General features: G+C 43.9%; 1 protein-coding gene across 1 annotated transcript in view; it reads left to right on the top strand.

The window, feature by feature from the left end:
* The window catches only part of LOC111974830 (GAS2-like protein 1), a 46,508-nt gene that overhangs the window by 14,166 nt on the left and 17,304 nt on the right, over positions 1 to 15,038 (top strand). Inside the window, exon 4 of the mRNA XM_024002859.2 lies at positions 12,936 to 13,032. Coding sequence (XP_023858627.1) covers positions 12,936 to 13,032 — 97 coding nt within the window. The remainder of the gene's footprint in view (positions 1 to 12,935; positions 13,033 to 15,038) is intronic.

Genomic DNA, 15,038 nt, shown 5'->3' with positions numbered 1-15,038 from the left:
CCCACGAACATTCAACACCCATCAGAGATGATTGCAATACAGTCTCCTTTTTCTATGATTTCCTTGACCMTCTCTTGAACTTTGTTGAACTCTGCATCCAGCAAATGAGTAGATAAAGCATGTCTGGTTGGAGGGGTGTATGCTGGGCGAAGAACATTCAGAAATCTCTTCCAATACACATTGCCTGTGAGCACCAGACGTGAACCAGTTGCATACACATCTCGAGCAAGACATTCATCAGCATTTCTTTGACTACGTTCCTCCATTGAGTCAACAAACACTTCTGATTCCAGGAGGACCATGAGCTGTTGTTATCGATAAGGTGTCTGATTCATCATTTTCACCTTGAATAGAAGTAGAGGGACTTTTGTCAGAGGTTGTTTGTTGTGAGCGCTGAGGGAACTTTATGCACTTGGCCAGATGATTCTGCATCAAAGTTGCATTCTTAAAATATGATTTGGCACAGTATTTGCAAATGTACCCAGCATTTCCTTCTACATTAGCTGCAGTGAAATGTCTCCACACATCTTTCCTGTAAAGATTAGAAATAAGTAAAAAATAAAAAAAATAAAAAATCCATGTACAGATAAACAGTTAAGCAGTTAGATGAAACAACTCCTTTGTAAGATACATGTTTTAAAATGAAACATGTATGGAAACAGGTGAATTAACACTCCTCAGCAGGCTCAAGCAAGCTAAAACCCACATGGTAGCAAAAACTAARTGGCAGAAATGGTTAACAAGTTAGAAATGATTTAAACACACTTTGCTGTAACAGGCTACTATTTTCTAGTTAACAGAAAATCATGTATGTCATACAAAATAAATTTACCCCACCCAGTACTGAAATCCAAACTTAGTATGTAGTGCTCAGACAGTGTAGTAGTGTGGGCTCAATAGCATCTCATTAGTGTGCAAGATCTTGAGAATCAGCTGTACATGTGATGGAAGAATGCACTGCGCATGCAGAGGGTTGCAATTCCATTGAATTGGGGATAGTTTAACCAAAATATGCCAAAAGACCTAGAATTGCCATGTGTATCCCACAAAAAAGGTTCACTGTTATAAGCTAACTTTTTTTMATGAATTTAAGCAAAATTCCCCAAATTCCCAGGCATACTTCCCGGAAAGTTTCTGACCCTTTGCAACCCTAGCCATAACCAAGTGGTCACATATCGTTCTGGGTTCCACTGCGCAAGAGTAGAGGGGGTCCATGGAGTTTTATGAACATCAAGGCAGACACACAGTGAATTTATACTGAACAAAAATATTAACCAACATGCAACAATTTCAACAATTTTACTGAGTTACAGTTCATATAAGGAAATCAGTCAATTGAAATACATTCATTAGGCCCTAATCTATGGTTTTGACATGACTTGGGGAGCCAGTTCCACCCACTACAGAGCCAGGCCCAGCCAATCAGAATTTGTTTTTCCCCACAAGAGGGCTTTAATACAGACAGAAACACTCCTCAGTTTCATCAGCTGTCCAGGTGGCTGGTCTCAGATGATCCCGCAGGTGAAGAAGCCGGATGTAGAGGTCCTGGGCTGGTGTTGTTACACGTGGTCTGCGGTTGTGAGGCCGGTTGGGCGTACTGCCAAATTCTCTAAAATGAAGTTGGAGGTGGCTTATGGTAGAGAAATGAATTTTCTATTCTCTGGCAAAGCTCTGGTGGGCATTCCTGCAGTCAGCATGCCAATTGCACGCTCCTTCAAAACTTGAGATGTCTGTGGCATTGTGTTGTGTGACAAAACGGAACTTTAGTGGCTTTTTATTGTCCCCAGCACAAGGTGCACCTGTGTAATGATCATGCTGTTTAAAAAGCTTCTTGATATGCCACACCTGTCAGATGGATGGATTATCTTGGCAAAGGAGAAATGCTCACTAACAGGGATATAAACAAATTAGTAAAACATTCAACATAAATAAGCTTTTTGTGTATATGGGACATTTCAGGGATCTTTTATTTCAGCTCCTGAAACATGGTACCAACACTTTACATGTTGCGTTTCATATAGTTTTTCAGTTTTMATATTTTTCTGATATGCCAGAGTGTTCAAGTGTCCGACAAGCCTTTGCAGTGCACACACACACACATAGCCTATAGTTCATCATTCTCGTCACCGCTAAAGAGAAGACAGAAAAGAACCCACCATTTACCTCCCTCTAGGCTGCTGTAGCCTAAATAGTTATTTGGCCTGTCATTCTATTGTTTTTCATGAAATTGTGGTAATTAAATTTATTCAGAATTTAGCAGAATGTATTTTTACCAGCTCCGTGTATTGTCAAATTGAAAAAGGTGAGGGAGCACTGCTCCTCCGGGCTCCGGCATCACTACACCCTTGGTCATGGCTCACATCAACGTCATCATCACAGATACTCTGGACCCACCCAATTTGCATACCGTCCCAACAGATCCACCGATGACGCAATCTCTCWTCCACACTGCCCTCTCCCAACTGGACACGAAAATCACCTATGTGAGAATGCTATTCATTGACTATAGCCCAGCGTTCAACACCATAGTGCCCAAAAAGCTCATCACTAAGCTAAGGACCCTGGCACTGAACAGCTCCCTCTGCAACTGAATCCTGGGCTTCCTGACAGGCCACCCCCAGGTGGTGAGGGTAGACAACACAACCGCCACGCTGAACCTCAACACTGGTGCCCCTCAGGGGTGCATGCATCGTCCCCTCCTATGCTCCCTGTTCACCCATGACTGCGTGGCTGTGCACAACTCCATTATCATCATTAAGTTCGCTGACGACACGTCGGTAGTTGGCCTGATCACTGACAATGATGAGACTATAGGAAGGAGGTCAGTGACATGGCAGTGTGGTACCAGGACAAACCTCTCCCTCCATGTCAGCAAGACAAAAGGAGGTGTTCGTAGACTACAGYAAACGGAGTGCCGAGCATGCCCCCATCCACATCAARGGATCTGTAGTTGAGCYTGTCGAGAGCTTCCTCGGTGTCCACYCCACTAAGGAATTATCATGGTCCACWCACAACACAATCGTGAAGGCACGACAATGCCTCTTCCCCCTCAAGAGGCTGAKAAGTTTTACAGCTGCACATTGAGAGCATCTTGACTGGGTGCATCACCGCTTGGTATGACAACTGCTTTGCATCCGACCACAAGGTGCTACAGCGGGTAGTGCGTACGGCCCAGTACATCACTGGGGCCGWGCCCCCTGCCATCCAGGACCTCTATACCAMGCGYTGCCAGAGGAAGGCCCTATAATTGTCAAWGACTCTAGCCATCCAAGTGATAGCAGAGAGAACAGTCTACCACAGCCACAAGAGAATTAGTGAGGTTGGGKACTGATGTTGGGCAATTAGGCCTGGCTCGCAGTCTGCATTCCAATTCATCCCAAAGGTGTTCAATGGGGTTGAGGTCAGGGCTCTGTGCAGGTCAGTCAAGTTATTCCACGCCGATCTTGACAAACCATTTCTGTATGGACCTCGCTTTGTGCACGGGYGCATTGTCATGCTGAAACAGGAAAGGGCCTTCCCCAAACTGTTGCTACCAAGTTGGAAGCACAGAATCATCTACAATGTCATTGTATGCTGTAGTGTTAAGATGTACCTTCTCTGGAACTAAGGGGCCTAGCCCGAACCATGAAAAACAGGCCCAGACAAGTATTCCTCCTCCACCAAACTTTACAGTTGGCACTATGCATTGGAGCAGGTAGGGTTCTCCTGTCATCAGCCAAACCCAGATTCGTCTGTCGGACTGACAAATGGTGAAYCATGATTCATCACTCCAGAMAATTKGTTTCCACTGCTCCAGAATCCAATGGRGGCAAGCTTTACACCACTCCAGCCAACGCTTGGCATTGCYCATGGTGATCCTAGGCTTGTGTGCYGCTGCTCGGCCATGGAAAGTCATTTAATGAAGCTTCCAACAAACTGATGTTGCTTCCAGAGGCAGTTTGGAACTGGGTAGGGAGTGTTGCCGAGGACTGACAATTTTTATGCGCTACGCACTTCAGCGATCACATTCTGTAAACTTGTGTGACCTACCACTTCGTGCCTGAGACGTTGTTGCTCCTAGACYTTTCCACTTCCCAATAACAGCACTTACAGTTGACCGGGGCTGCTCTAGCAGGGCAGAAATGTGATGAACTGCCTTGGAAGGTGGCATCCTATGATGTGCCACGTTGAAAGTCAGAGCTCTTCAGTCAGGCCATTCTACTGACTGTCTATGGAGATTATGGCAGTGTGCTCGATTTTATGCACCCGTCAGCAACGGGTATGGCTGAAATAGCCGAATCCACTAATTTGAAAGGGGTGTCGACACACACACACACATATATATATATATATATATATATATACACACACACACAAGTATCTGCATTGACCAATCACACACGCTGCTGCTACTGTTTATTACCTATCCTGTTGCCTAGTCACTTTATCCCTACCTATATGTACTCATCTACCTCGTACCCCTGCACATCGACTCTGTAGTGGTACACCATGCATATAGCCAAATTATCATTACTCATTGTGTATTTATTCTTCAAGTCATTTGTTCTACTATTTAAATGTTTTACATTTACATTTACATTTAAGTCATTTAGCTGACGCTCTTATCCAGAGCGACTTACAATTTGGAAAGTTCATACATATTCATCCTGGTCCCCCCGTGGGGAATGAACCCACAACCCTGGCGTTGCAAGCGCCATGCTCTACCAACTGAGCCACACGGGACCAGTTTTCTCTGCATTGTTGGGAAGTAAGTAAGTTCGGGCTAGTAAGTAAGCATTTCACTGTTAGTCTACACCTGTTTACGCAGCATGTGACAAATAGCATTGGATTTGATATTGATTTCAACATGTGAATACCTCACAAATACAAGTAGTGATGCAGTCAGTAAATCTCTCTACTTTAAGGTTGGGGGAGATTGACATGCATGTTATTGACGCTAGCTCTCCATGTATATTTAAGGGCCAGCCGTTCTGCGCTCTTCTGGGCCAACTGTCATCTGCCTATGTCCCTCTCTGTGGCGCTTGAACATATGACTGGGCAGTAGTACAGATGCGACAAAACTAGGGCCTGCAGGACTTTTGTTTATAGCAACGTCAAGAAAGCAGAGCAGCTCTTTATTACAGACAGACCTCTTCCCATCTAGCTACCGTTTTATCAATATGTTTTGTACCATGACAGTTTACAATCTATGGTTACACCAACCAGTTTATTCTGCTCAATTTGCTAAATTTCCACATTTAATGACAATATTTTACAGTTAGGTGAATGATTTGTCCCAAATGCAATGCTTTTAGTTTTTGAAATATTTAGGATGAGCTTATTACTTGCCACTGATTCTAAAACTGACTGCAGCTCATTGTTAAGTCTTTCAGTGACTTGCTGTGATAGCTGACGTGATTATGTTGAGTCATGTGTAGGCCAGTGACAAAAATCTKAATTTAATCCATTTTAAATTCAGGCTGTAACACAAGTCGAGGGGTATGAATACTTTCTGAAAGCCCTGTGCAAAGACATCAATAGGATATTACTCAGTGCCAGTTAGGCTTGCAAGATTCTAGGAACTTTKAATAAATTCAATGGTTTTCCAGAAATCTGATTCTGGAAACCGCCAACCGGGATTTCGGGAAAACCAGGGAATTCACCACAGCTGCCCTGGGGTATGCCTGACTAGCTGGATTATGTTGGAGAGGCTTCCATTAAAGAACACCATCTGTGATCTGTTAGACAGGTAACTCTTGATCCACGACATAGCAGAGGATATAAAGCCATGACACATGTTTTTATCAGCAGCAAACTATGATCGATAATGTCAAAAGCTGCATGGAAGTCTAACAAAACAGCGCCCACAATCTTAGATTTCTTTCAGCCAATCATCAGTCATTTTTATAAGTACCGTACATGTTGAGTGCCCTTCCCTATAAGTGTGCAGTTGTCAATTTGTTACTGCTCAAATAGCATTGAATCTGGCCAAACATATTTTTCTCAAAGTTTACTAATGGTTGGCACTAGGCTGACTGTTTGAGAAAGTAAAGGGTGCTTTGTTATTCTTGAGTTTTGAAATGACTTTTGCTTCCCTACAGGCCTGTGTGTGTGTGTGTGGATGTTAATGTGCATGTAGGCATGAGTATGTCTTAAACCTGCACTCTTAGAAAAATGTGTTATTTGTCTGACCCCATAGGAGAACCCTTTTTGGTTCCAAGTAGAACTCTTTGGGTTCCATGTAGAACCCTCTTTGGAAAGGGTTCTACCTGGAACTCAAAAGGGTTCTCCTATGGGGACAGCCGCAGAACCCTTTTGGTTCTAGATCAGTGGCGGTTGGTGGGAGGAGCTATAGGATGACGGGCTCATTGTACTGTCTACAATGGAATAAATGGAACGGTATCAAACATATGGAAACCACGTTTGACTCCTTTCCATAAATGCTTTCCAGCCATTACAATGAGACCATCCTCCTATAGCTCCTCCCACCAGCCTCCACTGCTCTAGATAGCACATTTTTTCCCCCTAGGAGTGCATGGATGCATTAGTAAACTATGGATTGAACAGGTCAACCATAGTATTGAAGTTACACCTTTACACAGTCCAAGAGTTCATAGGTTTGGTGTGTTTTTCACAGCTAATGGATATGGGTTTGGATTGCTCTAAAATGATAACTTAGATTGGGTTACAGTTTAAAATGGAACAGTTCATATTTTTGCATAGATGCAAATATTATGCCCTGGAGCAATTTCCTTTTGACTGTCAAATGTTCATATGCTGTTTTCATGGCTGCTTACACTGTATTACAATGGGGGCATGTAGCAAAACATGTTGSTACAAGGAAAAACAAAATGGGGTCAAACAAACAAAACATCCGGTTGATATGATTAAAGTCCCCCAAACTACAGCAATTTAACTCTCCACAGTCCACTCTGCACATTGTTTACAATCTCCACTGATCTGACCAATGGTATGCTCTGCCTCTTAGTACCTCCCTACAGGCTGACCCAGACCTCCCTTCTCCCAAACAAGCTGGTCCAGCAAGACACAAATAAAGCTTTGGGTCATTTCCTGTCCAGGCCCTTATCTGGCCTGCTCGGCTGCTTGTTTCTGCAGGGCTGTGTGCCTCAGTCTGGGGCTTTGGGCCCTGCCTGGTGTCACCACTGCAACTCTCTCACCCCCTGCCATCAAAAAGGCAGTCTGCCTGATCGATTCAGTTTCACTTACCTCCCATGTACCTCCGCCCAATTAATGGACTCAACGGATGCCATTCCAAATCGTATGCATTTCCAAGATGTCTGCCTTACTGCCTAAGGCTGTCAATATTTTCACTGTTGTATTAGGAAGCTTAGACTTGCTCATAGTTTAAAATGGAGAATCATGTAGGTCCTTTAAAAGCACAGTGTGTATGTTAGGATTTATGGTATGCTGTTATGCTGTTACACCCAATGATGTATACAAACCCTAGATTGCCATTGCTGTGTTTTGGGCAATGAGAAATTGGCACTCAGAAAAACAGTCCCCCATGGAAATGAATGGAGTTCTACAGTATTTCATTCAAATGTTTCAAGGACAAAATTACATGTATTTACATTTATTTAAACGTTTTATTTGTATGTTTAGTTCACATAAGAAAATGCAAAAGTATGCATTAAGGTGTCTATAATAGAATAAAACTTGGCAAAAACAAAATGTAGACATTAATAAATGAATTTCTATGGCTTCCAAAATATATTTTTTAACCTCTCTGGCGCAGGCGTTCCGCTAGCGACCCACCGACAACATCCGGTGAAATTGCAGAGCGCCAAATTCAAAATACAGAAATACTCATAATAAACATTCATAAAAGATACGCGTTATACATCGGCTTAAAGATGAACTTCTTGTTAATCCAGCCGCTGTGTCAGATTTCAAAAAGGCTTTAAGGCGAAAGCATACCATGCTATTATCTGAGGACAGCGCCCCGCTTACAAAAGCAGACAAACATTTTCAAGCCAAGTAGAGGAGTCACGAAAGTCAGAAATAGCGATAAAATGAATCACTTACCTTTGATGATCTTCATATGGTTGCAGTCACAAGAGTCCCTGTAACACAATAAATGTTTGTTTGATAAAGTACCTCTTTATGTCCCAAAAACTCAAAACTATTTTGGTGGCGCGTTTTGTTCAGTAATCCACTGGCTCAATGGCGGTCACAACATGCAGACGAATACATCCTAATAGTACCGGTAAAGTTCGTCAAAACATGTCAAATGATGTTTACAATTAATCCTCAGGTTGTCTATTGTCTAAATAATCGATAATATTTCAACCGGACAATAGCGTATTCAATAGAAAGGAAAAAGAACGAAGGGCGCACAATCGGTCACGCGCACAAACAAGCTCTGCTTCATTCTACAGTCCACTTAGAAAATAGTCTCATTCTTCCTAATTTTTCAGAAAACAAGCCTGAAACAATGTCTAAAGACTGTTGACATCTAGTGGAAGCCATAGGAACTGCAATCTTGGTCCTAACCCAATACATACTGTATAGGCATTCAATTAAAAACTACACACATCAAAAATATCCCACTTCCTGGATGGATTTTCCTCAGGTTTTCACCTGCCATATCAGTTATGTTATACTCACAGACATTATTTTAACAGTTTTGGAAACTTTAGAGTGTTTTCTATCCAAATTATATGCATATCCTAGCTTCTGGGCCTGAGTAACAGGCAGTTTACTTCTGGGCACGCTTCTCATCCAGATGTCAAAATACTGCCCCCAAGCCATAACACGTTTTAAAGGGTGGGAGAGCAACACGCTCCTCACAGTCATGTCAGAATTAGACATTCATTCTCATACATCAAATTATGAAGTTGTTCCAAACATCAAATTTTCYAAGTGTTTAAGGTTAAATTTAGGCATCATCTCAGAATTGTTAAGGTTAGGGTTAAGCAAGCAATATCGCCAAAACCTTAAGGTTAGGAATTGACAACGGTTAAGGTTAAGGATAGGCTTAATTTGATTATTCAACCTTTGGCACCAGAGGCAGATGCTTACATCCATCCCTGTTGCTCTAGCTAAACTGAAACCTACTTTTTAAAATGTAACCTTTATTTAACTAGGCAAGTCAGTTGAGGACAATTTATTATTTACAATGACAGCCTAGGAACAGTATGTTAACTGCCTTGAATGTAACAGCGCTTTCTGTTGCCCCTAGATGCCGGTTTACACACCATTTCCACGATGTCCTTAGACATAGATGGACTTTGAATACTGACCTGTCACAGGTGACTATCACAGGTGACGTGGCTGGGGGGAGTGCCAAGATGGTGTGGTGGCTTCAAAACACCACCTGTCAGTCAAAAATAAACACAGCATGTAAAGTGGTCACATGTTTATGAAATAATAATAAAAATGTTCCATATGCACTGTTACCTCTTGGAGGGAACGCAACACCCTGCTACACTCAACTCCCCGTGGAGTGAAAGAGGTATGTGACTGTAGGTGCGGGTAAGGATGATAGAGYCAGAGAAAATTACCATTCATAYGGAATTTATTCTTCCTTCACACGGTAATTTGGGGAAAAGGGGCTGGACYGAACCAAAGCAAAGGAAGTAAAAGTTAAGAGCCCCCTCTCCTACCCACTACTTACTTATTTTTAATGCCACCTGGCGCGCTAACCAAGATACATGGGGTGGTCCACCCAAGTCTTACCTAGTGTGCATAGACAGAGTACATACTACGGGTATATGTATGCCCTCAGGCCGCTTGCCTAAACACTCCCAAGGTGCCTTCCCCTTCCCCCCCTGGGAACAAAAACAGAATAATTACTAACCTAAAGTGAACAATTTTAATAATCAAAAACACAGTCTTTTTTGACATAAACATACCTCTGCAGGACCAGCTACAAAATACTTTACAACAAATTATACAGACATACAAAGAAGCTCTCCCTACCTCAAAGGAACCCTGGCTTTTCAAGCTGCAGAAGGAGTTTGTAATTGCAGACAGCTGTATCCCCTGAAGAGAGGGCGGGGTCAGAGCTCCAATCTGCAATGGGGCCGACCAATCAGCTGCTTTAGATTTCAGGAAGCCATTTCCTGAAATACACACATTCAAACACATACAAACCCAAAACAACACAGAAACTGGGGAACGTAACATGCACAAAAAGCTTATTTCTCTCAAATGTGCGCAAATTTGTTTACATCCCTGTTAGTGAGCATTTCTCCTTTGCCAAAATAATCCATCCACCTGAAAGGTATGGCATACCAAGAAGCTGATTAAACAGCATGATCATTACACGGGTGCATCTTGTGCTGGGGACAATAAAAGGCCACTAAAATGTGCAGTTCTGTCACACAACACAGTAGATGTCTTAAGTTTTGGCATGCTGACTGCAAGAATGTCAACCAGAACTGTTGCCAGAGAATTAAATGTTAATTTCTCTACCATAAGCTGCCTCGAACTTAGTTTTTGAGAATTTGGAAGTACATGTAGCCGGCCTCACAACCGCAGACCATGTGTAACCACGCCAGCCCAGGACCTTCACATCTGGATTCTTCACCTGTGGGATCGCTGAGGAGTATTTCTGTCTATAATAATAAAGCCCTTTTGTGGCGAAAAACTCATTCTGATTGGGTGGGCCTGGCTCCTCAGTGGGTGGGCTGACTGCCAAGTGGGTGGGCCTATGCCCTCCATAGATTAAGGTCTAATGAATTTATTTCAATTGACTGATTTCCTTATATGAACTTTAACTCAGTAAAATCATTGAAATTGTTGCATGTTGCATTTATATTTTTGTTCAGTATATAAATCATTGGTTACACCTCAGTGAGACGTTTCTGATAAGTTTCTTAAAGCATGTATGACTGACTTTGTTTGGCTTTATGGTATGTAGTGGAGTGTCTGTTTTAGAAATATCTTACTTGTGCAGTATATTAAACCTAAGTGTAATGGCTGTTTTGGAAGCAGGTAATGTTAAAGTGTTATCTCGAGTGCAGTGGCTGCGTTGGAATCATTAAAGTGTTAAAATTCAAAGTGTAGTGGATTTTAAAGCAGGTAAAGTGTAAAACTCAAGTGTAGTAGTGACAGTGTGTTTGAAGCGCGTTTCTCTGTCAGATTAACCCCCCTCAGCACCGTCTCCTCCCTCTCTTACTGAGGAGGACAGTGATTATGCATATCCCCCAGCAGCCACTAGTTCAGCCTAGCCAACACGCTTCACTATTCATCTGCAGGGAGGAAGCTAGCCTGCTGGCAGCCACCATCAAGCCAACAGGCCCCATTCAGCTGCCAAAGCCTCACAATAAGCTCAGGCTAGAGGAGAGAAGGAGGAAGTGAGGGGYAAAAAGGGGGATAAATAAATGGAGGAGAGCGAATGGGGCGAACCCACCCAGGGAGGTCACCCCTGCACAAGGGAGGGGTGCTTTGAGTTGTGGTACAGCGTCAGACGAGTCATGACAAGCCTGAATTGGGAGGGATTTGTTTTACTCCGCCCCCATTGCAATTACAAGTAATCTCTGTTCCCCATTGCCATAGAAACAGGAGTTMGTTCTCTAGAGTTGTGGCGAGTGTGATATCCCCCCCATCACTGATGGATTGGTTCAAAGATGGCTGCTGAGGCAGACAACTGGAGTATCACTGGTCCAGGGAATAAACTCATCCTTAGCATGGTCCTCACATTTGGTCTAGGTCAGGAAGTGGACCAGCTATAGACAATAGGCCAGAAGTAGAGAATTAGCTGTTTACCATCACATGGGAACGGCTATGAATAAGACTAACCATCMCAGGACAGACAGTATAGTAAGTAGTAGTAGAGTAGCAGCAGTACCATAGATAGAAAAGAAGAAGTAAGACAGAGGAGGACAGCTGTTTTGCAGAGAGACATTGTGTTGGCGGTGGTGGGCACGTTGAAGAGCAGCAGAGGACGTGGTGGAGCAGGCGCAGCTGTCCTGTGGGTAGTGTCCTGTCCTGAGTTTGGGAAGCCATGTGTGGCCATGTGATTTGGTGCAGCCTGGCTCACTGCCAGCTCCAGCTCACACACCGATGCACCCTCGTGTCCTGGCCTGGCCGCAGAGACACGGCCACAGCCCCTAAATGAAACATGTGGCTGGCAGCAGTGGTTACACAACCCAGAGAGGAGGCAGGCCGGCGTGGCTGCATCCACGGGACCATCACATCAGGCTAAATATACAGCCTCCCTCTCTGCTGTGAGGAACACGTCTGCCTGCAGGGGAGAGAGAGATAGAGACACTATCTCTTCATACTCTGGGCTTCTGTGCCTCAATGTGCAGAGCTCTCCTCTCTTTTCCTATCCCCAATTATTCTGTCTCTAATAGCTGAAATCGTAGCAGAGAGGAGGGGAAGGATGAGATGTCACCCCCCCCCCCCCCCCCCCCCCCCKRCRSKAKGCATGGGGAAGCCAGCTGACAGGGGAAGAGAGGAGAGAAAAGGAGAGTGTCTTTCATAGCAGTGTGCCTCTTATTGTTTTCCTCTCTTCTTTTAATTGTGTTGGCATGGCGATGAACAGTGGTCATAATGGCAGCAGCTGGGGGTCATGTGGGAGGGGGGAGGAGGGAGGAGGCATTGGCACTAGCAGGAGTGCATCTGATGGGAGTGTTACCTAACTTTGGGGGCAGGGACTCAGGGCCAAGCGCTCAGCATGCTGCCCCACATGTAGGATTTACATATCTATTGACTTGATCTGCGGTCTGTGTGGTATCGCAGATACCCATGTCACTGGGTTTAAACATCACTTCAGTTTTTTAAACAGTGTGTGTGCTTTTGTGTGTATGTGTGTGCCCGAGTGGTTGTGTATGTGCACATGGTTGTGTGTTTGTACGTGTGTGTGCACTAAGCTTCATAGTATCAACTCTCTCTCTCTCTAGTCTTCATTATGAGAGTGCATGTGTGAATGGATGCTATGTTTGTCAGTGTTGTAACCTTGTCTCTCTCTCTCTCTCTCTCCTCAGGTCCTACGTACTCATGTGATGGTGCGTGTGGGCGGGGGATGGGACACGTTAGAACACTATCTGGACAAGCATGACCCCTGRCGCTGTGCCGCCTTCGGTGAGGTCACCTCTTCCCAAACAACCAGCCCTTTACWCTCTATAGTCACTGAGTTGTATTGTATTATATTGTACTCTATTGCATCTCATTCTCAGTCAGTATGGGGCTCACAATTGGTTTACATTGTATCCATTTGAGCAGGTTATGTGATATAACTCAGGTCAGGAGTGGTACACAAGCGTACACTGTAAGGTTTATGCAACCCTGGGATTATGAGATTGGTTCCTTTGACATAACCGTTGTCTGTCAGGAAGTCCAGGACCCAGTTGCACAGGGCGGGGTCGAGACCCAGGGTCTCGAGCTTGATGACGAGTTTGGAGGGTACTATGGTGTTAAATGCTGAGCTGTAGTCGATGAACAGCATTCTCACATAGGTATTCCTTTGTCCAGATGGGTTAGGGCAGTTGCAGTGTGGTTGCGATTGCGTCGTCTGTGGACCTATTGGGTCGGTAAGCAAATTGGAGTGGGTCTAGGGTGTCAGGTAGGGTGGAGGTGATATGGTCCTTGACTAGTCTCTCAAAGCACTTCATGATGACGGAAGTGAGTGCTACGGGGCGGTAGTCGTTTAGCTCAGTTACCTTAGCTTTCTTGGGAACAGGAACAATGGTGGCCCTCTTGAAGCATGTGGGAACAGCAGACTGGGATAAGGATTGATTGAATATGTCCTTAAACACACCAGCCAGCTGGTCTGCGCATGCTCTGAGGACGCGGCTGGGAATGCGTCTGGGCCTGCAGCCTTGCGAGGGTTAACACGTTTAAATGTTTTGGAGGAGAGGAGAGCCCGCAGGTTTGGTAGCGGCCGTGTCAGTGGCACTGTATTGTCCTCAAAGCGAGCAAAAAAGTTATTTAGTCTGTCTGGGAGCAAGACATCCTTGTCCGCGACGGGCTGGTTTTCTTTTTGTAATCCGTGATTGACTGTAGACCCTGCCACATACCTCTTGTGTGTCTGAGCTGTTGAATTGCGACTCTACTTTGTCTCTATACTGGGACTTAGCTTGTTTGATGCCTTGCGGAGGGAATAGCTACACTCTTTGTATTCGGTCATGTTCCGGTCACCTTGCCCTGGTTAAAAGCAGTGGTTCAGCGCTTTCAGTTTCACGCGAATGCTGCCATCAATCCACGGTTTCTGTTTGGGAATGTTTTAATCGTTGCTGTGGGTACGACATCGTCAATGCACTTTCTAATGAAACCATATAGGCTACTATAGTGTTACCATAGGGCTACTACAGTGTTCCATGGTGCTACTATAGTGTTACCATTGGGCTACTATAGTGTAACCATAGGGCTACTATAGTGTTACCATAGGGCTACTATAGTGTTACCATAGGCTACTATAGTGCTCCATAGTGTTACTATAGTGTACCATAGTGTTTACTATAGTGCTACCATAGTGTTACTATAGTGTTACCATAGGCTACTATAGTGTTACCATAGGCTACTATAGTTTACCATAGGGCTACTATAGTGCTACCATAGTGCTACCATATGTTTACTATAGTGCTACATAGAGTTACCTATTGTGCTACTATAGTGTTACCATAGTGTTACTATAGTGTTACCATAGTGTTACCATAGTGTTACTATAGTGCTACCATAGAGTTACCTATTGTGCTACCGTTGTGTTACCATAGTGTTACCATAGTGTTATATAGTGCTGCCATAGTGTTACCGTAGTGCTACTATAGGTGTTGCCATAGTGTTACCATAGTGCTACTTACCATAGTGTTACCATAGTGCTACTATAGTGTTGCCATAGTTTTACCATTTTGCTACTTACCATAGTTTACCATAGTGTTAATATAGTGCTGCCATAGTGTTACCGTAGTGCTACTATAGTGTTACTATAGTGCTACCATAGTGTTACCGTAGTGCTACTATAGTGTTACTATAGTGCTACCATAGTGTTACCGTAGTGCTACTATAGTGTTGCCATAGTGTTACATAGTGTTACTATATTGTTACCATAGTGTTACTATAAGTGCTACCATAGTGTTACCATAGTGCTA

Source organism: Salvelinus sp. IW2-2015, linkage group LG15, assembly GCF_002910315.2.
Source record: "Salvelinus sp. IW2-2015 linkage group LG15, ASM291031v2, whole genome shotgun sequence".
In the NCBI taxonomy this organism is placed as follows: Eukaryota; Metazoa; Chordata; class Actinopteri; order Salmoniformes; family Salmonidae; genus Salvelinus; species Salvelinus sp. IW2-2015.
The sequence above is the reverse complement of the archived record's forward strand: the minus strand, read 5'-3'. Positions and strand labels throughout refer to the sequence as shown.